General features: G+C 44.6%; 1 protein-coding gene across 2 annotated transcripts in view; it reads left to right on the plus strand.

Annotated features, from left to right (window-relative positions):
* SHISA5 (shisa family member 5) overlaps nucleotides 1-25,043 on the plus strand; it is a 766,277-nt gene that overhangs the window by 658,602 nt on the left and 82,632 nt on the right. For both annotated transcript variants that reach the window (XM_044078913.1, XM_044078914.1), the window contains one exon: nucleotides 17,174-17,401. In XM_044078913.1, coding sequence (XP_043934848.1) covers nucleotides 17,174-17,401 — 228 coding nt within the window. The remainder of the gene's footprint in view (nucleotides 1-17,173; nucleotides 17,402-25,043) is intronic.

Here is a 25,043-nt window from a genome sequence, read left to right on the forward strand (position 1 = left end):
TTACAGCACCAGTGCCCCTGAATCAGCAGTACTTTTCAGCCTACCTCCCTTTGTACCCCTCCCCAGGACCCCATTACAGCACCAGTGCCCCTGAATCAGCAATACTTTTCAGCCTACCTCCCTTTGTACCGCCCCCTCCCCAGGACCCCATTACAGCACCAGTGCTCCTGAATCAGCAATACTTTTCAGCCTACCTCCCTTTGTACCCCTCCCCAAGAGCCCATTACAGCACCAGTGCCCCTGAATCAGCAGTACTTTTCAGCCTACCTCCCTTTGTACCCCTCCCCAGGACCCCATTACAGCACCAGTGCCCCTGAATCAGCAATACTTTTCAGCCTACCTCCCTTTGTACCTCCCCAGGACCCCATTACAGCACCAGTGCCCTGAATCAGCAGTACTTTTCAGCCTACCTCCCTTTGTACCCCTCCCCAGGACCCCATTACAGCACCAGTGCCCCTGAATCAGCAGTACTTTTCAGCCTACCTCCCTTTGTACCCCTCCCCAGGACCCCATTACAGCACCAGTGCCCCTGAATCAGCAATACTTTTCAGCCTACCTCCCTTTGTACCCCTCCCCAGGACCCCATTACAGCACCAGTGCCCCTGAATCAGCAGTACTTTTCAGCCTACCTCCCTTTGTACCCCTCCCCAGGACCCCATTACAGCACCAGTGCCCCTGAATCAGCAGTACTTTTCAGCCTACCTCCCTTTGTACCCCTCCCCAGGACCCCATTACAGCACCAGTGCCCCTGAATCAGCAGTACTTTTCAGCCTACCTCCCTTTGTACCCCTCCCCAGGACCCCATTACAGCACCAGTGCCCCTGAATCAGCAGTACTTTTCAGCCTACCTCCCTTTGTACCCCTCCCCAGGACCCCATTACAGCACCAGTGCCCTGAATCAGCAGTACTTTTCAGCCTACCTCCCTTTGTACCCCTCCCCAGGACCCCATTACAGCACCAGTGCCCCTGAATCAGCAGTACTTTTCAGCCTACCTCCCTTTGTACCCCTCCCCAGGACCCCATTACAGCACCAGTGCCCCTGAATCAGCAGTACTTTTCAGCCTACCTCCCTTTGTACCGCCCCCTCCCCAGGACTCCATTACAGCACCAGTGCCCCTGAATCAGCAGTACTTTTCAGCCTACCTCCCTTTGTAGCCCCTCCCAGGACCCCATTACAGCACCAGTGCCCTGAATCAGCCTTACTTTTCACCCTACCTCCCTTTGTACCCCCCCCCCCAGGACCCCATTACAGCACCAGTGCCCCTGAATCAGCAGTACTTTTCAGCCTACCTCCCTTTGTACCCCTCCCCAGGACCCCATTACAGCACCAGTGCCCCTGAATCAGCAGTACTTTTCAGCCTACCTCCCTTTGTACCGCCCCCCCCCCAGGACCCCCTTACAGCCCCCGTGGCCCTGAATCACCAATACTTTTAGCCTACCTCCCTTTGTACCCCCCCCCAGGACCCCATTACAGCACCAGTGCCCCTGAATCAGCAGTACTTTTCAGCCTACCTCCCTTTGTACCCCTCCCCAGGACCCCATTACAGCACCAGTGCCCCTGAATCAGCAGTACTTTTCAGCCTACCTCCCTTTGTACCGCCCCCTCCCCAGGACCCCATTACAGCACCAGTGCCCCTGAATCAGCAGTACTTTTCAGCCTACCTCCCTTTGTACCCCTCCCCAGGACCCCATTACAGCACCAGTGCCCCTGAATCAGCAGTACTTTTCAGCCTACCTCCCTTTGTACCCCTCCCCAGGACCCCATTACAGCACCAGTGCCCCTGAATCAGCAGTACTTTTCAGCCTACCTCCCTTTGTACCGCCCCCTCCCAGGACCCCATTACAGCACCAGTGCCCCTGAATCAGCAGTACTTTTCAGCCTACCTCCTTTTGTACCCCTCCCCAGGACCCCATTACAGCACCAGTGCCCCTGAATCTGCAGTACTTTTCAGCCTACCTCCCTTTGTACCCCTCCCCAGGACCCCATTACAGCACCAGTGCCCTGAATCAGCAGTACTTTTCAGCCTACCTCCCTTTGTACCCCCCCCCAGGACCCCATTACAGCACCAGTGCCCCTGAATCAGCAGTACTTTACAGCCTACCTCCCTTTGTACCCCTCCCCAGGACCCCATTACAGCACCAGTGCCCCTGAATCAGCAGTACTTTTCAGCCTACCTCCCTTTGTACCCCTCCCCAGGACCCCATTACAGCACCAGTGCCCCTGAATCAGCAGTACTTTTCAGCCTACCTCCTTTGTACCCCTCCCCAGGACCCCATTACAGCACCAGTGCCCCTGAATCAGCAGTACTTTTCAGCCTACCTCCTTTGTACCCTCCCCAGGACCCCATTACAGCACCAGTGCCCCTGAATCAGCAGTACTTTTCAGCCTACCTCCCTTTGTACCCTCCCCAGGACCCCATTACAGCACCAGTGCCCCTGAATCAGCAGTACTTTTCAGCCTACCTCCCTTTGTACCCCTCCCCAGGACCCCATTACAGCACCAGTGCCCCTGAATCAGCAGTACTTTTCAGCCTACCTCCCTTTGTACCCCTCCCAGGACCCCATTACAGCACCAGTGCCCCTGAATCAGCAGTACTTTTCAGCCTACCTCCCTTTGTACCCTCCCCAGGACCCCATTACAGCACCAGTGCCCCTGAATCAGCAGTACTTTTCAGCCTACCTCCCTTTGTACCCCTCCCCAGGACCCCATTACAGCACCAGTGCCCCTGAATCAGCAGTACTTTTCAGCCTACCTCCCTTTGTACCCCTCCCCTGGACCCCATTACAGCACCAGTGCCCCTGAATCAGCAGTACTTTTCAGCCTACCTCCCTTTGTACCCCTCCCCAGGACCCCATTACAGCACCAGTGCCCCTGAATCAGCAGTACTTTTCAGCCTACCTCCCTTTGTACCCCTCCCCAGGACCCCATTACAGCACCAGTGCCCCTGAATCAGCAGTACTTTTCAGCCTACCTCCCATTGTACCGCCCCCTCCCAGGCTTAATGCATAATTCCTGTTAAACATTTAATAAAAGGAGTACTTTATCTGAGCCCTCCCAGGAGAAGGACTGGTCCTCAGTGAAACCTAAATTAAACAATACTAAAACTAATACAGTCACCCTTTGAACCCTATGACACTCTTGTCAGATTTCTGACTTGGAGAACAGCCATGTGGGTGGCTGTCACCTCTTCAACAAGACTGTCAGAACTGCAGGTCTTGATGGGTGTAGAAACTTTTCTAATCTTCCACAAAGATGGGGTAACTTTAGAACAGACACCTCATTTTTGCCAAAAGCAGCCATAATACTAAATTTCAAGCAGCCATTCAACTTCCTGTCTTCTTTTCCAGATCTCAGAACAAGGTTAGGAAGAGCTATTGCATTCTCTGGATGTTTACAGACAGCTGAGATGATATCTACACAGAAGCAAGGGTAGCAGAAGCTCTGGTCAGGTACTCTTGTTCTCTGCAGCAGGGGAAGAAGGTAAGGCTTTGTTCAAACAGACAGTTTCAAAAGTGGCCAGTCTACTATATCATGTTCTGTTGTACCTACAGAGGTAACAAAAAATAGATGGAACTGTTATACCCCTCAGCAAGAGAAATACAGCTACCACTGTGACGTTCCTCCAGGGATTGACTACCCAGGCTACCTTAGAAGTTTGTATATGGTCATCAGTCCATATCTTTTCCAACAATTACAAACTGGACGTCTTTTCCAGGTCTAAGTCTGGATTTGCTGCAACCATTCTGCAAAACATGTTACAGCCTAGCCCTTCCTCTTGAGCAACCTCCTTGTCTTCATATAAGATGTTACTAGGCTAATGGCCCTAAGGCCCTTACAAGCCTAGCCAAGTTCTACCCTTACTTCCACAATCAGCACCTATTACCCCTGTCCAAGTGGGACACAGGTAGAACCCCCAGGGTGAATTTATGGTTACCCATCCAAGCGTCCAGATTGTGTTTGAAGAGGGCCAATAAGTACTCTAACATGAAGTGGGAGTCGATTTCAAAGGTGTGGTAACTTCTGGTTTTATTAATGTCACATACCAGGTTAAGGACTTTAGACCAAGTAACCCGTGTACCATTTGACTTGCGGATGTGCAGCATTTCCAGTAAAGCAGGGTCAGGGATTGCCTTTTATGCAAGATGGAGGTCACCTCTGAGTAGTTTGTATGAAGCAGAATAAAGTGATAATGATTTGAGATAATCCACATAGGACAGGTGCTGAAGACCTTAACTTTTCATTGTGAGGAACCTTTGTGGTCTTTCCAATTGCTACAGGTGCTTGGAAAGGTACATACCAAAAGGGGTGTTGTACTGCATTATTGGCCTGATGAGGGAAGAGTACAGGGAGGTTATAACTTCTTTTTTTCTGGAGGCCATGCTCTTACTTATGAGATGAATAGTATAGAATGCACTTCTTACCACTGTGGAGACATGGTGGTCAAAGGGTAAGGTTGCTGTCAACCTGTGTGTCCAGATCTCTCACCACTGAGTGCATAAAGATCGTATTCTAGACCACCTAAGAGATATTGGTAATAATAAACCATCAAATGCTCTAGCCAATCATGTTATGTCCAATGGCCGTTCTCATTCCTTTAAGTTATTTTTTCTACAACATATTCATAGAAACCCCAGAGGTGGTGACATTGAGAATATCACAGAGGGACATGAACAGAAGTGGATTTTGAATCTTAATGCTGAAAAGTATCCTGGTTTGAATGCTACTACTTCCTTGGTCCCTTTTTAAAGGCTAGACATCTCAAGCATTAAGATTAGCTAAGTTCTTTCAAAATTAGTCTAATGTATTTAACTATTAGTTTCCAAGTATTCTATTTAACTTTTTTCCTGCCTAGTATTTTTCCATGTTTTATAATGATTTTATAAGTTTTTTAAGTGCTTTCTCATGTATAGTATTTGATTCCTTCTTGTATGCTCTAGCCAATCATGTTATGTCCAATGGCCGTTCTCATTCCTTTAAGTTCTTTGTTCTACAACATATTCATAGAAACCCCAGAGGTGGTGACATTGAGAATATCACAGAGGGACATGAACAGAAGTGGATTTTGAATCTTAATGCTGAAAAGTATCCTGGTTTGAATGCTACTACTTCCTTGGTCCCTTTTTAAAGGCTAGACATCTCAAGCATTAAGATTAGCTAAGTTCTTTCAAAATTAGTCTAATGTATTTAACTATTAGTTTCCAAGTATTCTATTTAACTTTTTCCTGCCTAGTATTTTTCCATGTTTTATAATGATTTTATAAGTTTTTTAAGTGCTTTCTCATGTATAGTATTTGATTCCTTCTTGTACAATGTTTTTAAGCAATGTTTTTTTTTAGTTTGAGCATGAGGCTTAATTGTTTTTCACTGCTACTTAATCATTGTGTGATTTTTATTGATTAATTGGCATTTTAGAATCTCTATTTAAACCTGTGCATTTTTTACTGTGGTGTCTGATGAAGCAACTTCGGTTGTGAAAGCGCTTACCACTTTGTACTTTGCTGTGATTAAACGTTTGCTCTGTGTTATCTTGATACATTTTTTACTTTTTATTTTTTACTTTTTACGTTTTACCTTTCATTTGCATACTTAGGGTGTTGCTGCTGATGTGGTAGTTAGCAGGACTATTGCTCTTACCGAAAGGGATGATAATACATTTTTTTGCATTGCGTTTAAGGCCATGACTTTGGCAGCAGTCATTTGTTTGTGTAAGACCCTGTTGCAGGATGTTGACATCATTTCAAGATCATGATCTCTGTGTTGACATCATTTCGACATCATGATCTCTGCGAATCATTCCAGTAGTTGGGACTAAACAGCAGGGGTCTAAACAAAGAGTATAGAACAGCTGTGTAAGAACTTGAACAGATCATTGGTGCAGAGATGTATTCCCTTCCACCATTCGCTCATCCTCAGCAGGGATGTGGGTACCTTTTATGCTACCTCCATCCTCCTTCTGTTACTGGCCCTTGGGCTTGCTCTAGGTTTGACTAAATTTGGAGAGCCCACTTTCTGTTTCCTTTCCCCTCAGCATAGGATTAAATTCATGCCGTATTTCTAAGCTTTCAGGGTACATCCCTTTTACTTCCTGGGCAAGGAAGCTCTAAATTGGTATGGCCCAAATGTATTTTTATATACTAAGAGCATTGATATCCCTAATAGATGGACATCCATCATGTCTGGAGGAAGAGTTTTGAACTCTTTAAATCAAGCAGGACATCTGGTCTCCTGTAACTGAAGTCCTGGTTGTCAGGCCCATTACAGTGGTGATCTACTTGAGCAGCTATTGTTATGGTAAGTACTTACGCAATTGTACTTTCTTCACTTCTACAGATGTAGATCTGCTTCTGCAAATACTGCATTATTTCTGACACAAAGGTGCATCTTTGGGTTTGTCAGGATACTGAGTAAGCAATACAGCCCAGAGGTGATGTAGGCTTTATAAGGTGCTTGTCACTCAAAGTTAAATTATTATTTATTTTTTATTTTATTTACATTTGTTGACCGGGAAAATCCGACTGGACACAGGTCCTTTTTCAGCGGAGGCCTGGGGAGAAAAGCTCCACAATAAAAACAACAATTAAAAACAACAATTAATTACAAGTTACAAGAAGTATGGTAGGTTTTGTTTAACAATAGTAGTAAACCGTTATAGTTCAAAATGAAATTATTTAGTTAAATGGCACAACACTTATATCATTGGTGCCATAAAGACTAACAAGTATTTTAATAGCTGAGCTAGCAGCTATTACCCTTGAATAACAGTGGCTAAGATTACAGCTGAGATATTGGTTTACAAGCAGTGTATTTGGCTGCAATCCGAGGTAGTTAGGGGTGGAAGAAAGGGATTAGAGAGGTTGGGGTAGAGATGTTGGAGAGGTTTGTTACAGGGGCATGTCTAGAGGAAGTGTATATCACATGGTATGCAGGTCCATGTAACTCGCTGGTCATTTAAAGCTGTATTTGTTCCAGGTCAGAGACAGTCACCACCAGTTTGACTGTTCAGTTATGACTCTTGTCTGCTCCAGTGTTTTTCTGTATGAGGAACTCAAGAGGTGAGACATTTTGTTTTCCTGTATGAGGAACTCGAGAGGTGTAAATGCTTTTTCAGCAGGTCAGAAATATTGATTTTTGTGTCAGTTTTATCTCCATCAAGGTCCATTTTGGTGGCCATTGTAACTACCATTCTGGCCTAGATTTTGCTTTGCTACTATGTTTGAAAGACTATAAGATATTATTGCATGGGCCTTTCCTACTCAGCCCTAGAATCAGGGGCCAGTGCCCCTTGAGATATTTTGCTTTACATGTGCAAAAATGGGAGAAAGGGTGTGTGGATGTATGTATGTATGTATGGATGGATGGATGTCTGGATTGAGAAGTTTACTGTTCTGCCTTTAACACCTACAACCTGATAGGGATTATTTCAGTTAGAAAAGTCTGTAAACTGCAGACTCTCTAGTGAAACCTCCTTGTCTGATTTTGCCATAAAGGATAACCATCAGAGTTAATCCTTCATTTATGACAAGGGTTACTTCAGAATCTGTTTTAAGTCATTCTGTCAGTCCCCCTGTTACTTTTTCTAATCATGGTAAATATCTTCTTCTCTGTATGGATGTTCACGACCAACTTAGACTTTACACGACACTGATAATACCATGTATTTCTGATGAGATGATAGCCATTTTTTGTGGATTTTAAAATGAGCAAGAACATTTCAAAACATTCCCTTTGCATGTGGTTAGCCAGTGATGTTGCACTTTTTTATGACAAATATGGGAAACCTTACCTGCAAACCACACCCTCATCTTATTCTCCTTGGCAATGGCTACCTCCACAGCCTTTATCCATAATGCCAAGAGTAGATGGCATTTGTGTAGCAGTAAGGTGGTCTTCTGTGATCACATTCATAGATCACTATAAACGATGGGCCATTTCTAGCCCATATCTTCGTTTGGGACTCCTATCACTAGGAATTTGTTCTCCAAGGAGTGACATCATAAGGTGGACCTCTTCTCATCTTCAGATGTTGTGTGCTTAACATAATGATAGATCTGTGAAGAGATGGTCCTTCTTCACTAAATACCTCCCTCTGTCCCTCACCTTTTACCTTACCTTGTCTGCTTTCGGGGATGTCTGGCAGTCTGGGAAAGTAATATCTGCTCAATGATCCTAACACCTACAGCACATGTTCTAATGGTTACCAAATACGGGCCTTCTTCTTGCAGATCTTTTGTTATGTATGTAACTTTCATCTATCTTTAATATAAATAAATTCAGCAGTATAACAACGCTGCTCTTAAATGCTTTAAAAATGCAGATATTTCCATTTTATTTTACATTCATGGCCTGCATTTCATTTGAAAGTAGATGTCTATCGAGAGAAGATACTTTATATTTTATTGGCTTAATTTTACTTACAGTGTTTTCTTGACTTTATTGCATCCCATTAAACGCTTCCATTTCAGATCCCTCCTTTCAGAAGAAAAAACGCAGATTATAAATCTGGTATTTCTGCCCCAGAGTCCAGGGCAGATCCTGAAATCATGTGTTTGTCACCTGATGCAGATTCTTGAACCTCATACTATTTTCCCAAGTGATGCTTAATTCCTCCAAGTCAGTTTGACCAAATTCAAAAATCAGTGGAGAATCAAGTGTTTGACATTGCAAATCGAATGCAGTGCAGCATAGTGTCATTGTTTGAAGTGTAGGATTTGGGTTTAAGTCATTGGAAATGGATCAAGTTTTATAGTACTGTTGGCATTGCATGCTTCATGAGTTTCAGTTCAGAACTCATTGAGGGGTTTCATTTTTGGATTTGATTTACACCATATTTGTCTGCAGTTATTGATGTTCTTCGTGTTTCACTGTTGCAGTTATCACATTTGGGTTATCTGCCTGCAGGTAGCCCTCAGCCGGCCTGAATACCAGAGTCTTGGGATTTCTGCATCAGATACTGTCACTTCTTTCATGATGTCAGGTCGTCAGGGGTATAAAACATGCAGCCGATGTCATTACATCAGTCTTTCTTGGCGTGCTGTGCCCGAAGCAGAAGCAGTTTGCAAGTGCCAGTCGGCCGACTCCTGAAATTTTCATTTTCGAGTTTCAGATCTGAAGTCTTCTAAAAGATAAGTACCCCATTGGGGGTCCTTTTTTCTTGCTCTAACCGATGTCAGAAAAAATTAAAATTTGTCTTGCCTGTGGAAAGCAAATACCCCATAGAGATTTTCATTCTTACTGCGTCACCTGTTTAGGCCTAGACCACAACGTCCCTCGCTGTCATTTTTTTGCCTTGTTCAACACCCAACTTATTCGTCGTCGGGCTATTTTTGTAGCTAAATACTTTCGCTCTCGATTTCCATACTCCAAAATGGCTTCGTTAAGCCATCTGACTACCGATCTTCTGAAAAAACGTAAGGATAAAGAGAGAGACAGATCACATAGGTCTAAAATTGCCGACGACTCTTCCGTTAAGCTAGTTGCTAGTCCGCTGATACTCAGTGAGGTGCTTTTGCAGCCCCTGATAGCCACTTCTACAGATTTGCAGGCCTCTACTGAGACCCATTCAGAGTCCGGTATGCCGCAATATACTTCTTCGACTATGGAACCTGCGGATGTCTCTACCTTGGATGGGTCCGGAGCCACTGTGCAGGCACCGGCTTCTGAGGGTGCATTCAGGCCTACCGATTTTCATATTAAACTGACAACTTCATTTCAAGCCAAAAATACAGAATTCATCAGGCCTAAAGTTCGTACTACGCCTAGGAAACTGATGACCAAAGCACATTCTGAGGCTTACATGCCTCAAAAACAAATGATTAGAATGGCTGAAGACCTTATTACTTTAATTAGGGGGAAGCCAGCCCTCCCCCTCTGAGACCTAGAACTGATTTTCCTTCTGATTCTTCTGATCAGGAATCTGATACTGTTCCTTCTGATTACCAGGAGTTACCCTTATCTACCTGTGAGGATTCTGATGCTGAGGATTCCATTCCCTCTGCTTCCCCTCCAGAGGATTTTTCTTTTGGTGAAGCCTTGCATACTCTTAGGGGGCATTTCCGCTGGGAAAAGCTAGGACTATTCTCAGTCCAAAAAGAAACTCAGGGAATTTTTAAACCTGCCTCAGCACAGGCCTCTAGCTATCCCTCCTGTTCTGGAGATTGTAGATGATGTTTTCTTGGAATCCAGCCTTACCCCGGGCCTCCAGCTCCCAGGAAACCTGACAGGTACTATAGAGTACCTGACTGTCACAAATTCCTTTTCAAGAATCCTTCTGCAGATCCAGAGACCTTTCCCAAGGACCAAAAGGCATTAAGGCTACTACTGCCAAAAATCCTACCCCTTCTGACAGGGATTCTAGGGCTTTAGACAGATGGGGTAAGTAGGTATACACCTCTGCTACTCTGGCCATTAGGGTTTTAAATTGCCAGTTTTGTATGTTAAAGTATCAGCAGCATATTATGGGGCTAATTAAACAGAAAATTACACACAGATTTGCAAGAGTTAATGCATTCTGCTGACCAAGTTGGTAAACATACTTTGCAATGTGGTTTTGATGCTTTAGAAGCATCTTGCAGGGCTGCTGTCACTGGGTCTGTACTTAGAAGGCATCCTTGGCTTAAGGAACAAAATTTGCCAGATCATGTAAAAGCAAAATTACTGGATGCACCCTTAAACCAAGAGTGCCTATTTGGCAGTAAAGCAGAAGAAGTACTCAAAAGGATTGAGGAAAAAGCTAAATCTATGCAAACTGTTAAAGATTTCTTACAAGTACAGCCTCCTAGATTCAGTAGGCATTGACCTTCAAAGAACTGATCCTTTCCAGTCCCTTCCAGGCCTTCTCTGTCCAAACCCAGGGACAGCAGACCACCAAGACTTCAGTCTCAGGTTATGCATAGATCTAAGCAGTGGGGTGTTCCCACTTCCAAAGCATGGAGTAGTAAGCTACCCCCCCATGGTAAAATTGCACAATGACTTATCCTTAATTCCGCCAAGCCTTGCTCAACTACTTGCACCTTTAGGAGGAAAGCTCGCCCTGCATGCAAAAAACTGGGAATACATTACCCAAGACAAATGGGTTTTAAACATTGTTTCCCTAGGATACAGATTCCACTTCCACTCACTCCAGACCCTAAGTGGATGGCCAGATGATCTGACAAACCAGTGGGTGGAGGCCCAAAAGCAAGTACTCTCTGTCCTCAGCATCAAGGCTATTCAACCTGTCCCAGCAGAACAAGGGGGACAAGGCTTTTATTCAAGACTGTTCCTGGTTCTCGGAAAAGAAAACTCCTGGTGTCCTATTCTGGATCTGTCTATTCTCAACACCTTTCTGGTAGTTCCAAAATTCAAAATGCTAACTCTGCAACAGCTGCTTCCTATGCTAGCCAAAGATTCCTGGCTGGCAACTCTAGACTTAAAAGAAACTTACCTGCACATCCCCATAAGGGAATCTTACAGGAAATAGCTGCACTTCAGGACAGGCTCTATGCACTTCCATTTGGCTTATCTACTGCACCCAGGGTATTCACAAAGTGCCTAGCTCCAGCCATTGCATTTTGCAGGCAGAGAAGTATTCAGATTTACCCATACTTGGACAATTGCCTGACTCAGGTGGAAAGTCAGGACTTGCAGTTACAGCACCTGGCATTTGTAAAGAGACTTCTAACCTCAGTGGGGTACACCATCAATGAAAAGAAATCACACCTAGTACCCTGCCAACAGATTGTATTCCTGGGAGCAAGCTTGAACACAGCTTCCCAGATGGCATTCCTCACTCCAGAGAAACAAATTTATTTGACAACCTACTTCAATCTACTGGCCACAAAAACCCAGCTATCTGCAAGGAAAATACTGCAAGCTCTGAGGTTCATGGCGTCTTGCATTCTGTTAATTCCATATGCAAGACTGCATATGAGGAAATTTCAGTGGTATCTAAAAAGACTATGGTGTCGCAATTCTCAGGACCTGGAAACAATAATTCCTATCATCCCTTGTCTAAGGGCAGAGTTCCTTTGGTGGGCAGAGGCATGCAACCACATCAAGGGACTCCCTTTCACTCTACCCCCTGCCGCCCAAACCCTAACAACAGACACATCAGACTATGCATGGGGGGCTCACATGGCAGGGCAGTGCATTCAGGGCAAATGGAACCCAAAGCAGATGCACCTGCATATCAATCAAAAAGAAACGTTAGCTGTACAGAATGCTCTGGCAGCCTTCAAAGACCTCATTCTTCCAGGACAACTGTTCATGTATTCATTTTTTTTACTATTATATCCCCTTTTTATTTTTATAAACCCTAGTCCATTTTTTGCTGTACATTTTCTGAGATGCTATGCCATTATTTTTGCCTGTGATACTGTCAATCAGTGACTTACTGATGTAATCCTGATTTCCTTACCTGATCTTGAATCGATGGTCCAGATTTCTCTCAGACAAGGCCAGGTGCTCTTCCTCCTGGGTGCGGATTCCTGTGATGCAGCAATTTGTCTCTCCAGCCCCTCCTATTCTCCTGTTCGTCCAGGTTTAACCGTGTCCAAGGTGTAGGTCTCGTTTTTGGTTGTTTTTCTTGTGAAGCATGTTCATTAAAAGGTGAAGCTTGGTCATTAATTGGAGGTTGGACTCCTTCTTGCGGTGGCAGCGGAGAGTTCTGCTGGAGACTGGAGCTCCTTCAGTCGGGCAGCATAGGACATATTTTTGAGACCTTAGGACTGTTTTTGAGACCCTTTATCCTTTTCCCTGAGAGTTTGGGTCTGCTCCAATACATGTAGGTCGGGTCAGACCCCATTCCTGATGGGATGATTAGCTCAGGAATCATGACCTCCTTGATTGAGTAGAAATGATCACTTCATGATCAGGTGGGCAATAGAAGGTCTTCCTAACAACTTTGGCAGGTGCAGATAACAACTTTACAACTTGTGGGTATGTGTTGAGAGGTTGCTATCAACCTGTCTGTGCTTAGTGATAACCTCTTCTGTGCTTGGCCAAGGTTATGGCTGGGATTACCCACTCTTTGTTTAAGGGTAGGTATGACTATGCATTTTTAGCTTATACATTTTTGCCATAGCTTTGGCACCATTTATCTGTTGGTTTGAACCCTTCTGAAGGATATCTGTGTCGAATGATATCTGTGTCTGCGCCCAGTTTGCAGTCATTCTGCAAACTTTGTCATCATAATCTTTGTTGTGCTTGCCTGTACTGTCTTGCAGATACAGAGTGGACCCTATGGCGAACAAGGTGACAGGGTGACCATCAGACTTGGGGACACTGACTGTGACAGGCTGGGCCCACTCCATGTGCCATGTCTGCTTCCATCTTTTCTGTCCTTAGCAGTTTGCAGCCGGTGATTTTCACTGGTGAGTTTTTCTTTTTGAGTGAGGAGCCCGAGTGGTGGTGAGTTCCTGTGTGTGTTGGTAACTGCCAGGTGCCCTGGACTGTGACTGCCTCATCAATATTCTTGTGGTTAAAAACAAAAGAAGCCAAAGCCAAAAAGCATCGATACAATTTTGAGCCAAGCAAAATTGGTCCCCATGTCCAATCTGTGGTTCCCCATGTCTTGTTTTATGAGTCACATAATGATCCTCCATAGCTTTGCAGACCAGGCTTGTCAGACTGATGGAGAGGTGGTTTCCAGGTAGTGGGCCTAACTTTTGTTTAATGGGAGTGGCCGTAGCCCGCGCCATTCCTTGGAATTGTGTGGCTAAGCTTGCTAGATTATTAATAGCTGCCCACTACCTCCTTAATTCCTCCGTGGAGCATGGGGCACACAACCGTGGACACCATCTGGTCCCATGGATCTGTGTTTTTCGCTTTGGAGAGAGCTGTTTACTTGAGCATTTTTGAGATGTTTGGGGACAATTTCTCCTTTATAGATATTTTCCTTTTGGGGGAGAGGAACCTGTCAGCCAGTATGTTAGTAATGTCATGTGTGTCAGTATGTCTTCAGCCAACTTCACACCATTTGAGAATTTGAACATCTTTTATTTTCTCTTTTCTCTTTTCTAACTTTAAAACATAGCTTGTGGTTTGCCTTGCCTTTTCTTTTGAGTTTTTTTCAATTTAATTTGCTTTGGAGGATTTTATGGATTTTCTTAGTTTTTTTAGTTTTATGATCAGTGTCTTCCATTTGAGGAGTTTTTTTTTCTTTCTTGTAGTTTTTCTTCTCCTTGTTGTTGTTTGTGTTTGTTGGGGGGCCACCAGACTGGAGACTGGATGCCTGCCTTGGTACTTTGTTTTTTTTGGGATTGCCTGATCCATGCAGTCCCTGTCTGGAGGTGCTAGAAGGCATTTTTTGTAAGTGATTCAGCGGCTTTGATGTGATGGTTTCCGCTGGCTCTGGGGCCTTGAAAGAGACCACACCAGTCCTAAGAAGTGTGAAGTCGGCTTTAGAGAAGTTCTTCACTGTGGTCTTTTTTTCTGGGGGCATCCTGTTTACCTGTTTACCTGTTGGTAAAGACAGAAACACCACAGTTACGTAGTGCATAAACAAGCAGGGGGAACCCATTCCTACCCACTCTGCAGACTAGCCATGGTTCTGTGGAACACAGCCTTGAGCAACCAAGTGCACCTACAGTCTCAATTCCTGCCAGGCAAACCAAATTCACTGGCAGATGACTTAAGCAGAAATCTCATGAACCCACACAAATGGAAACTGGAACCCAAAATATTCAAGCTTTTGAGGAACAGGTGGGGGGGGGGGCTCCAGAGGTGGACCTGTTTGCCTCCCCTCAGAACAATCACTTGAACAAATATTGCACCAGATCTCCCCACAGTCAAGCTTGGAAAGTGGATGCCCTTTCCTTTACCTGAGAAGACCTCTCAGTCTTATGCCTTTCCCCCTCTGCCTCTCCTCTCGAAGGTTCTACTAAAGATCAAACAGGACAAGCCAAGGACAATCCTGATTGCACCAGACTGGCCATGCCAGCACTGGTACCCTCTTTTGCGCAGTCTGACAGTGCTACAACCATGGCACCTGCCTCAGACCCCCTTCCCTGCTGTCCCAGCAGGTGGGCCAGATTCTGCACCCTCAGCTTCAAACCCTGAACCTTGCAGCGTGGCTAATCCCTTGAGCTCACCACTAGCAAACCTCAGTAAGCAGGTGCTGGATGTCATTCTTGAGGCAAGGTGGCCTAGTACTAGAAAATCCTATTCAGAAAAGTGGAAAATATACTGTTCCTGGAGCCATTCTCAGGGGATGGGCACAACAGTGCCCAGCTTGCCTCATGTACTAGATTACCTAACAGAAATGCTCCACAAAGGCCTGCTCTTCTCTTCAGTTAAGATTCATGCCTCAGCCATCTCAGCTCATTATAATACTGAGCCACCCCTCTTCTCTCATCCCATGGTAAAACAGTTCCTTAGAGGGGCCGAAAATTTAAGACCCCACAGGAGAGCTCCCACTCAAGCCTAGGACCTTAACTTTGTATTGGAAAAACTTACTCGTCCCCCCTTTGAACCAGCTGCTACAGCAGAGTTGAAATTCCTTTCTTGAAAAACAGCTTTACTGCTGGCCATCACTTCAGCAAGAAGAGTGTCTGAACTGCAGGCCCTTATGGCAGTGGAACCTTTCATTATCTTCCATGCGGACAGGGTTTCTCTTAGGACTAACCCATCCTTTATGCCCAAGGTGGTGTCTAGTGTGACTTTAAGCCAGTCCATTCATTTGCCTATTTTTTCCTAATCTTCAGAATAAAGGGGAAAGGACACTGCATTCTCTGTATATGCACAGACAGCTTAGATTCTATTTGGACAGGGCTAAGCCTCTCAGAAAATCTGACCAGCTGCAAGTTCGCTTTGCTGCAGAGGCAGAGGGGTAGGCCATTTCAAAGCAAACCATTTCCAAATGGATAGCACACTGCATCCATTTCTGCTACAAGCACCATGGCAAACCTACCCCACAGGGGATAAGAACACATTCCACTAGGGCTGCATCTACCTCTACTGCCTTTCTCAGAGGAGTCCCTACCGGGGACATCCTGGAAGCTGCAACCTGGAGCTCTGTACATACTTTAACCAAGCATTACCACTTGCCTATCTTTTCTAAATCCAGGGCTGGATTTGCACAGCAGTTTTACAGGGCCTCATTGCTAGCTCTGATGCTCTTTAAATGCCTCCGCCCTTCCTTAGCTTTGGAAATCAACCCAAATGTGATGACAGCAACAGTGAACCACGAAGAACATAGTACAGTTGTGTACATGTGCCATAAATGTAGATGTTCGAGTGTATTTACTGTTGCAGTCCTGGTTACCCTCCCTCCAGCCCCCTGACTTTACTTTTACCTAGCCTTTTTATTTGGCATAGCTTACATCATGTGTATTTGCTTTTTGCTGGGGTTATTCTATACCATGTAATTTCTTCCTATTGTGGGGGCACCTGACATCTGGGGCAAGAAAAACTGATGTAATGGCGTCTGCTGCATGTTTTATACCCATGACAACCTGACGTCATGGAAAAAGTGACAGCATTCGACGCAGAAATCCCAGGAGTCTGGTATTCAGGCCTGCTGAGGGCTACCTGCAGGCAGATAACCCAAATGTGATGACTGCAACAGTGAATACACTTGAACATCTACTTTTATGGTAAGTGTACACAACTGTACTTTTCAGCATCCCCCCAACAAACACACAGACACAAACACAGACAATGTTTTACCCTCTCACTTCAGAGTTCTGTCCTCCTAGTTTGTGCCTCAGCTACTAATAAAATAACTTGATCCTCAATTAACTCCCACCAGGCATAGAGATACAAGCTGGTGCACACTATGAGGTACCCCTTACAGAGTAGAATGGAGGAGAAACGACCAGCATTATTCCCATCGGCACCCTCCACAGAGCAGTTATTAAATGCTCTGCCTTTCACGTTTCAATGTTCTGTTCACTTCCCTGTGTGTGTTAGATCTTTGCAGCACTTGATAACCAGCAGCTCTTTTACCTTTCATTCCATAAGGGGGAGGGGGCTTCAGTATTCTCAGTTGGGGTCACTATACCAGCAACTTCCTGATTCCAGCTTAGTAAGAATTTTTCAATCCTACCACTTCCAAATCTCCTTCCAATGGCAAGCTTTCAGATCTTGATTTATTTTTGTCTAAATGTGGATGTTTTGCATTTTACATTGATTGACATTGTAGTTCCATGTTTGTTGTGTTCAATAATAACCATTTTTTTTTCTCAATTTAAATAGCCATAGTGGCTGCTTCCACTACAACAGTCCAGGTTCAGTACCCTCAGCAGCCTGTAGCACCACAGGCCTATCAGGTGGGACCATATCACGGTTACCAGCCGGTACCTGCCCATGCAACACCAGTGCATCCTGGAGTGCCCACACCACAGTACCCAGCACAGTACCCTGGAGGCTATCCTCAACAAATGCCAGGTCCTCCACCACCACCCTACCAGGAGGCTGTTTTAAGTAAGTTCACTGCAGTTTTAACTCCATTGTTTGATCTGAATTTTAATGAATGTGTATATGAAGAAAAGATGGCATTGTTTAATGTATCATTGATGATTTTCTGATGTTTTTGTTTTGCCGATTGTGATCTTACTGAGGAGCAGTTTTGAAAGCTTGTAAAACCATGAGCTAGCCATATTACCAACAAACGTTCTGCTGGTGTCCGTGAGCTGTACTGCTAAGCTACATTTTGCCGAGGAATACAGAACACCTCCCACTCTAAATTCTGGGTGATTTTTAATTTTCCAACAGCAGCTTCAGTGCAAAAATCAAGAAATGAAATAACTGCGTCACAACTATAATCATGTGCAGCTTTCAGTCCTACATTTTACTTCAAGGAAGTTTAGTAAGTTATTTAGTCAGTTTGCTAATCATAGTATAGCACTGAACCAAAAGGACCTGTGTTCCAGTAAATGACAGTAAACAACCAAGCTAACAAAAAGTATTATGAATACAAACAAAATGTGTGAAGGTAGCAATGAGTCAGCAGCAGTAACAATCAAGCAGACAGTACAGTGTACAGTAGGAAGGGAGGTTAGAGTAAGGAAAGGAGATGAAATAGTGACACGATAGATGAGCGCAAAGTGCGGCGGTACAGTGCGGGGCACAAAAACTAACCATTTACACTAGATGCAATGTGGACGAGTGTCGCATATTAGTGAAGGGAAATAATGTGAGGAAGACAAAGGTGCCTGACTGATGAAGGCTAGAGTGTGGATAGGGAAAAGATGCCATTAAGCTATTTCAAAGCTTGGACAAAAATTCTGAGCTAAACTCCATCCTATTTCCTTAAGGAAGGCAACACCAGTAAATGCCAGACCACTCACTTATGTCTTCAGGCATAGTCCCCTCTATTTAAACATTGTATTGCAGATGTTCTTCGTGTTTCACTGTTGCAATCATTACATTTGGGTAATCTGCTTGCAGTTGCCCTCAGTCATCCTGATTAACAGTCGTGGGTCCTACGTCGGCTGCTGTCTCTTCTTCCATGACGTCAGGTTGTCAGGGGTATAAAACATGCAGCCGACGCCATTACATCAGTCTTTCTTGCAGTGCGGTGCCTGAAGCAGAAGCAGTTCGCAAGTGCCGGTCAGCCGACTCCTGAAATTTTCGTTTTCGAGTTTCAGAACCGAAGTCTTCAACTAAAAGCTAAGTACCCCATTGGGGAAACTTTTTCTTGCTCTAAACAGATGTCAGTAAAAGTAAATAATTGCATTTCTTGTGGAAAGCAAATACCTCATAAAGATTTTCATTCGTACTGTATTTCTTGCCTAGGCCCTAACCATGACGTACTTTGCTGTCAGTTTAGTGCCTTATTTAAACCACAAATTATCCGTCGTCAGTATATTTGCACTTCTAAATATTTTGGTGCTCGGTTTAATTATCCTGATATGTCTTCGGTAAGCCATTCGACTACCGACATTCCGAAAAAACGCAAAGATAAAGACAGACACAGGCCATCCAATTCGCCGGTGCTCAGTGAGGCGCTTTCGCAGCCCCTGATACCCGCTACTTCAGATTCGCAAGCCTCTACTGAGACCCATTTGGAGTCCGGTATGCCGCGAGATGCTTCAACTGTGGAACCTGCGAATGTCTCTACCTTGGATGGGTCCAGAGCTGCTGTGCAGGCACCGGCTTCTGAGGGTGTATTTAGGCTTACTGACTTTCATATTAAACTGATGCCATCTTCTTCTTCAAGGCCTAAAACTCAAACCATGCCTAGAAAACTGATTCCCAGACTGCATGGTCAGGCCTGTATGCCTAAAAAACAAATGATAAGAATGGCTGAAGACCTTATTATTTTAATCAGGGGAAGCCAACCTTCCCCCTCTGAGAGACCTAGGACTGAGTTTGCTTATGATATTTCTGACCAGGATTCTGAAATTTCTGTTTCCTCTGATAACCAGGATTTACCCTTATCTACCTATGAGGATTCTGATGCTGAGGACTCTATTCCCTCTGCTTCCCCCCAAGAGGATTTCTCTTTTGGTGAAACCTTGCATACTCTCAGGGAGCATTTACGTTGGATTTCGCCGATTCTAAAAAGAGGCTTTAGGATTTCTTACTCCTGCCCCAGCACAGGCCTTTAGCTATACCTCCTGTACTGGACATTGTTGAGGATGCCTTTTCGGAATGTAGCATGACCCCTGACTCTTTACCTCCTGCTTCCAGAAAACCTGATAGATATTACAGGGTTCCTGACTCTCACAAGTTCCTTTTTCAAAAATCCTACTGCGGACCCTGAAACTGTTTCACAGGGACCCAAGGGCATTAAAACTACTACTGCCAAAAATCCTACCCCCTCTGATAGAGACTCCAGGGCGCTGGATAGATGGAGTAAGAAGGTGTACACGTCTGCAACTTTGGCCATTAGGGTCTTAAACTGCCAGTTTCATATGCTAAAGTATCAGCAACATGTTATTGGATTGCTTCAACAGAAAATTATGTTAATTCCTGATTGTGCTGAAAATAACAATTTACAGGATTTAATGCATTCTGCTGAACAGGTTGGAAAACATACTTTGCAATGTGGTTTTGATTCACTAGAGGCATCTTGCAGGGCTGTAGTAACTGGGTCTGTATTTAGAAGGCATGCTTGGCTTAAGGAACAATCCTTGCCAGATCATGTTAAAGTGAAACTACTGGATGCTCCCTTAAATCAGGACCGCCTGTTTGGCAACAAGGCAGAAAAAGTTCTTAAAAAGATGGAGGAAAAAGCTAAATCTATGCGAACTGTTAAAGATTTTTTACAAGTACAACCTCCAAGATATAGTAGGCATTGGCCTTCTAAGAATTGGTCCTTTCCTGCCTCTTCCAGACCTTCTCAGCCCAAACCCAGATCCAGCAGAGCACCCAGGCTTCATTCCCAGGGGACGCACAGGACTAAGCAGTAGGGGGCCTCAACTTCCATATCTGGGAGTAATAAAACTCCCCCTATGGTAAACTGTCTCAATGCCTTCTTTGTAAAACTTCCAAGCACTTCTCAACTGACTACCCCTTTGGGGCACTTTATGCAAAGAACTGGGGACTCATTACCCAGGACAAATGGGTTTTAAATATAGTGTCCCAAGGATATAGATTTCACATCCACACGTTGCAAACTCCAAGCGGTTGGCCGGATCTACCTCCAAATCAGTGGGCAGAGGCCCAAAAGCAAGTTCTCTCTCTTAAGCATAGGGGATAGTCAATTGGTACCAGAAGAGGAAACGAGAAAAGGTTTCTACTCGAGATTTTTCCTGATACCCAGAAAAGACAATTCATGGCGTCCTATCCTGGACCTGTCTACTCTAAACACCTTTTTGGTGATTCCAAAATTTAAGATGCTGACTCTTCACCAGTTGCTTGCTATGCTAAGCAAAGATGCCTGGTTGGCAACACTAGATTTTAAAGGAAGCATACCTGCGCATCCCAATCAGGGAATCTTGCAGAAGATACCTACACTTCAAAGACAGCTAAACGCACTATCAGTTCTCTGCACTGCCCTTTGGCTTATCTACTGCGCCCAAGGTATTCACAAAGTGCCTAGCTCCAGTGATTGCATTTTGCAGGCAAAGTAATATTCAAATATACCCATACCTGGACGATTGTCTAATTCAGGCAGAAAACCAGGACATACTTTTGAATCATTTGGCTTTTGTACAGAGGGTGCTAACTTGTCTGGGGTACACCATAAATTAAAAGAAATCACACCTGGTACCCTGTCAACAAATTATATTCCTGGCAGCAAGCTTGAGTACAACTTCCCAGATGGCTTTCCTCACGCCAGAGAAACAAATTCACTTGACAACCTTCTTCAAACAAGTGGTCACAAAAACCCTGCTATCTGCAAGGAAAATACTACAAGCCTTGGGGTTCATGGCTTCCTGCATTCTTCTAATTTCATATGCAAGACTGCATATGAGGAAACTACAATGGTATCTAAAAAAGCCTATGGTGTCAGCATTCTCAGGATGTAGAAGCAATGATTCCTATCATTCCTTGCCTACACCTAGTGTTCCTTTGGTGGGCAGAGGACTGCCACCAGTACAAGGGCCTATCATTCAAAGTACCCCCTGCTGCCCAAACCCTAACAACAGATACATCAGACTAAGCACGAGGGACGCACCTGGTAAGGAAGTGTATTCAGGGCAATTGGAACCCAATTCAAATGCACCTTCACATCAATCATAAAGAAATGTTAGCTGTAGAGAATACTCTGACAGCCTTCAAGGACCACCGTTTTCTAGGACAATTAATGGTAAAGGCGGACAATGCCACAGTTATGTGGTATATAAACAAGCAGGGGGGTACACATTCTTACCCCTCTGCAGACTAGCCATGGCATTGTGGAACACAGCCTTGAGCTACCAAGTACATCTACAAGCTCAGTTCCTGCCAGGAAAACTAAATACACTGGCAGACGAACTAAGCAGAAACCTCATGGACCCGCACGAGTGGAAACTGGAAACAGGAGCCCAGCTATAGACCTGTTTGCCTCCCCCCAGAACTATCAATTGGAAACATTTTGCTCAAGGACTCCCTACAGACTAGCTTGGAAATTTGATGCTCTGTCCTTCAGCTGGAAAAATCTATCGGTTTATGCCTTTCCTCTTCTGCCTCTGCTCTCCAAAGTACTATTAAAGAGCAAACAAGACAAATCAAGGATGATTTTGATTGCACCAGACTGGCCACGCCAACACTGGTACCCCCTGCCATGCAGTGTGTCACTGTTGGCCCCATGGCACCTGCCTCAGACTCTTACTCTGCTGTCTCAGCAGGAGAACCAGATTCTGCGCCCTCAGCTTCTAACACTGAACCTAGCAGCCTGGCTAATTACCTAAGCTGTCCTTTACCATACCTCAGTAAACCAGTGATGGATGTCATTTTAGGGGCAAGGAGGCCTAGTACTAGAAAATCTTATGCTGAAAAATGGAAAAGATTCTGTGCCTGGAACCAATCTCAAGGCATGAGCACAGCAGCGCCCAATTTACCTCAGATTCTACAATACTTAACTGAGATGCTTCACAAGGGCCTGTCTTTTTCCTCAATAAAAATTCATGCCTCAGCCATTTCAGCTCATTATAACACAGTACCTCCCCTTCTCTCATCCACTGCTGAAGCAGTTCCTCAGAGGAGCCAAAAATTTAAGACCACCCAGGAGAGCTCCAACTCCAGCCTGGGACCTTTAACTTTGTATTGCAGAAACTCACCCTTCCTCCTTTCGAGCCAGCTGCTACTGCAGATTTAAAAAGACTCATTTCTTGGAAAACAGCTTTCTTTTTAGCCATCACTTCAGCAAGAAGGGTATCTGAATTACAGGCCCTTATGGCAGTGGAACCTTTCATCATCTTTTATGCGGACAGGGTGTCCCTCAGGACCAGTCACTCTTTCATGCCAAAGGTGGTATCCAGTGTGGCCTTTAATCTGTCCATTCATTTGTCAACCTTCTTTCCTAATCCACAGAACAAAGAGGAATGGATACTGCACTCCTTAGATGTGTACAGATAACTTAGATTCTACTTGGACAGGACTAAACCTCAAAGGAAATCTGAACAACTGCTGGTGGCATTTGCTGCAGGGACAGAGGGGAAGGCTATTTCAAAGCAAACCATCTCCAAATGGATAGACCATTGCATTCATTTCTGCTATAAGTACCATGGAAAACCTATCCCACAGGGATCAGACCCCACTCAACCAGGGCTGCATCTACCTCTACAGCCTTGCTCAGAGGCGTACCTACCAAGGACATCCTAGAAGCTGCTACCTGGAGTTCTGTACATACTTTCACCAAGCATTACCATTTGCCAATTTTCTCTAAATCCAGAGCTGGCTTTGCCACTGCAGTTTTGCAGGGCCTTATAGGTGGCCCTAATGCTGTCTAAATTCCTCCTCCCATCCTTAGCTTTGGGAATCTACCCCAATGTAATGACTGCAACTGTGAAACATGAAGAACATAGTACAGTTGTGTACACTTACCATAAATGTAGATGTTCGAGTGTATTCACTGTTGCAGTCCTGGTTACCCTCCCTCCAGCCCCCTGACTTCTTTTGGCTGTACTTCTTCTCTCCTTTAGTATGCTTCAAAGCTTTTTGGTGTATTTGCTTTTTTTGTTGGAGGTATAACCTTATATATTCATAGATTTAATTGCTTCCCATTAGGGGGCACCTGACATCTGGGGCAAGAAAAACTGATGTAATGACATCAGCTGCATGTTTTATACCTCTGATGACCTGACGTCATGGAAGAAGAGACAGCAACTGACGTAGGACCCAACACTTTGTTAATCAGGCCACCTAAGGGCTACCTGCAGGCAGATAACCCAAATGTAATGACTGCAACAGTGAATACACTTGAATATCTACATTTATGGTAAGTGTACACAACTGTACTTTCCCTTGCACAAGGTGTTACCTCGCAGAGTACAAAAAGACAGCAGGTAAATTACTAATTTCTGCCCCCTGTTTAGCAACATGCTACACAAACAGTTTTTTTTTCCATTATGACCAAACATGGTCTGTTGTGGTACAGTAGCAAGTCTGCCTACTGGCTTTAGTATCATAACTGCACTGTATACGGTGAGTATCAGCAAGTACCAGCATGCAGTGTGCCATGAACGGTGGACTCCTTACACTGTAAGTACCAGCATGCAGTGCGCCAGGAACGGTTGTCTCCTTACACTGTAAATACCAGCATGCAGTACGCTGCGAATGGTGGTCTCCTTACACGCTAACTACCAGCATGCACTGCGCCATGAGTGGTGGTCTCCTTACATGCTAAGTACCAGCATGCACTGCACCATGAACGGTGGTCTCTTTACACTGTAAGTACCACCATGCAGTGCGCCATGATTGGTGGTCTCCTTACACGCTAAGTACCAGCATGCACTGTGCCATGAATGGTGGTCTCCTTGTACCAGCGTGCACTGCACCATGAGTGGTGGCCTCCTTACACGGTAAGTATCAGCATGCACCATGTCATGAATGGTGGTCTCCTTGCAGCTAGTCTGTATGCAAATATAGCAAGAGCTTTGGATTGATTAAGTTGAACTTTAATACAAACACATTAAGCTGGCTTGGAAACTGTCTTAAAAATAAGATTTTCCAATTATATGGAGACAACTTATCAGAACAGTTCACACTCAGTACTGGGGTACCCCAGAGGTCGCATCTGGACCCTTCTCATTTCCTTTTTTATATTGATCTGATCCATTATCTTCCCACTGTCAACACGGTGATGTATTTTTTATGCGTTTGTTAACTTGGTAAGCCCGTAGGACACACACGTAGCTTTTCAGGGGTGACCTGGTAGTCTGGTCGTCCTGTTAAAAGACCTGCTCAGAGTCGCACTTAGACAAATGAAGGTGGAAGAAGTCAAGTCTGTTAAAAGACCTGCTCAGAGTCGCACTTAGACAAATGAAGGTGGAAGAAATCAAGTCTGTTAAAAGGCCTGCTCAGAGTCGCACTTAGACAAATGAAGGTGGAAGAAATCAAGTCTGTTAAAAGGCCTGCTCAGAGTCGCACTTAGACAAATGAAGGTGGAAGAAATCAAGTCTGTTAAAAGACCTGCTCAAAGTCGCACTTAGACAAATGAAGGTGGAAGAAATCAAGTCTGTTAAAAGGCCTG

This window comes from Protopterus annectens, chromosome 7.part1 (genome assembly GCF_019279795.1).
Source record: "Protopterus annectens isolate FY-2018-M chromosome 7.part1, PAN1.0, whole genome shotgun sequence".
NCBI lineage: Eukaryota > Metazoa > Chordata > Ceratodontiformes > Protopteridae > Protopterus > Protopterus annectens.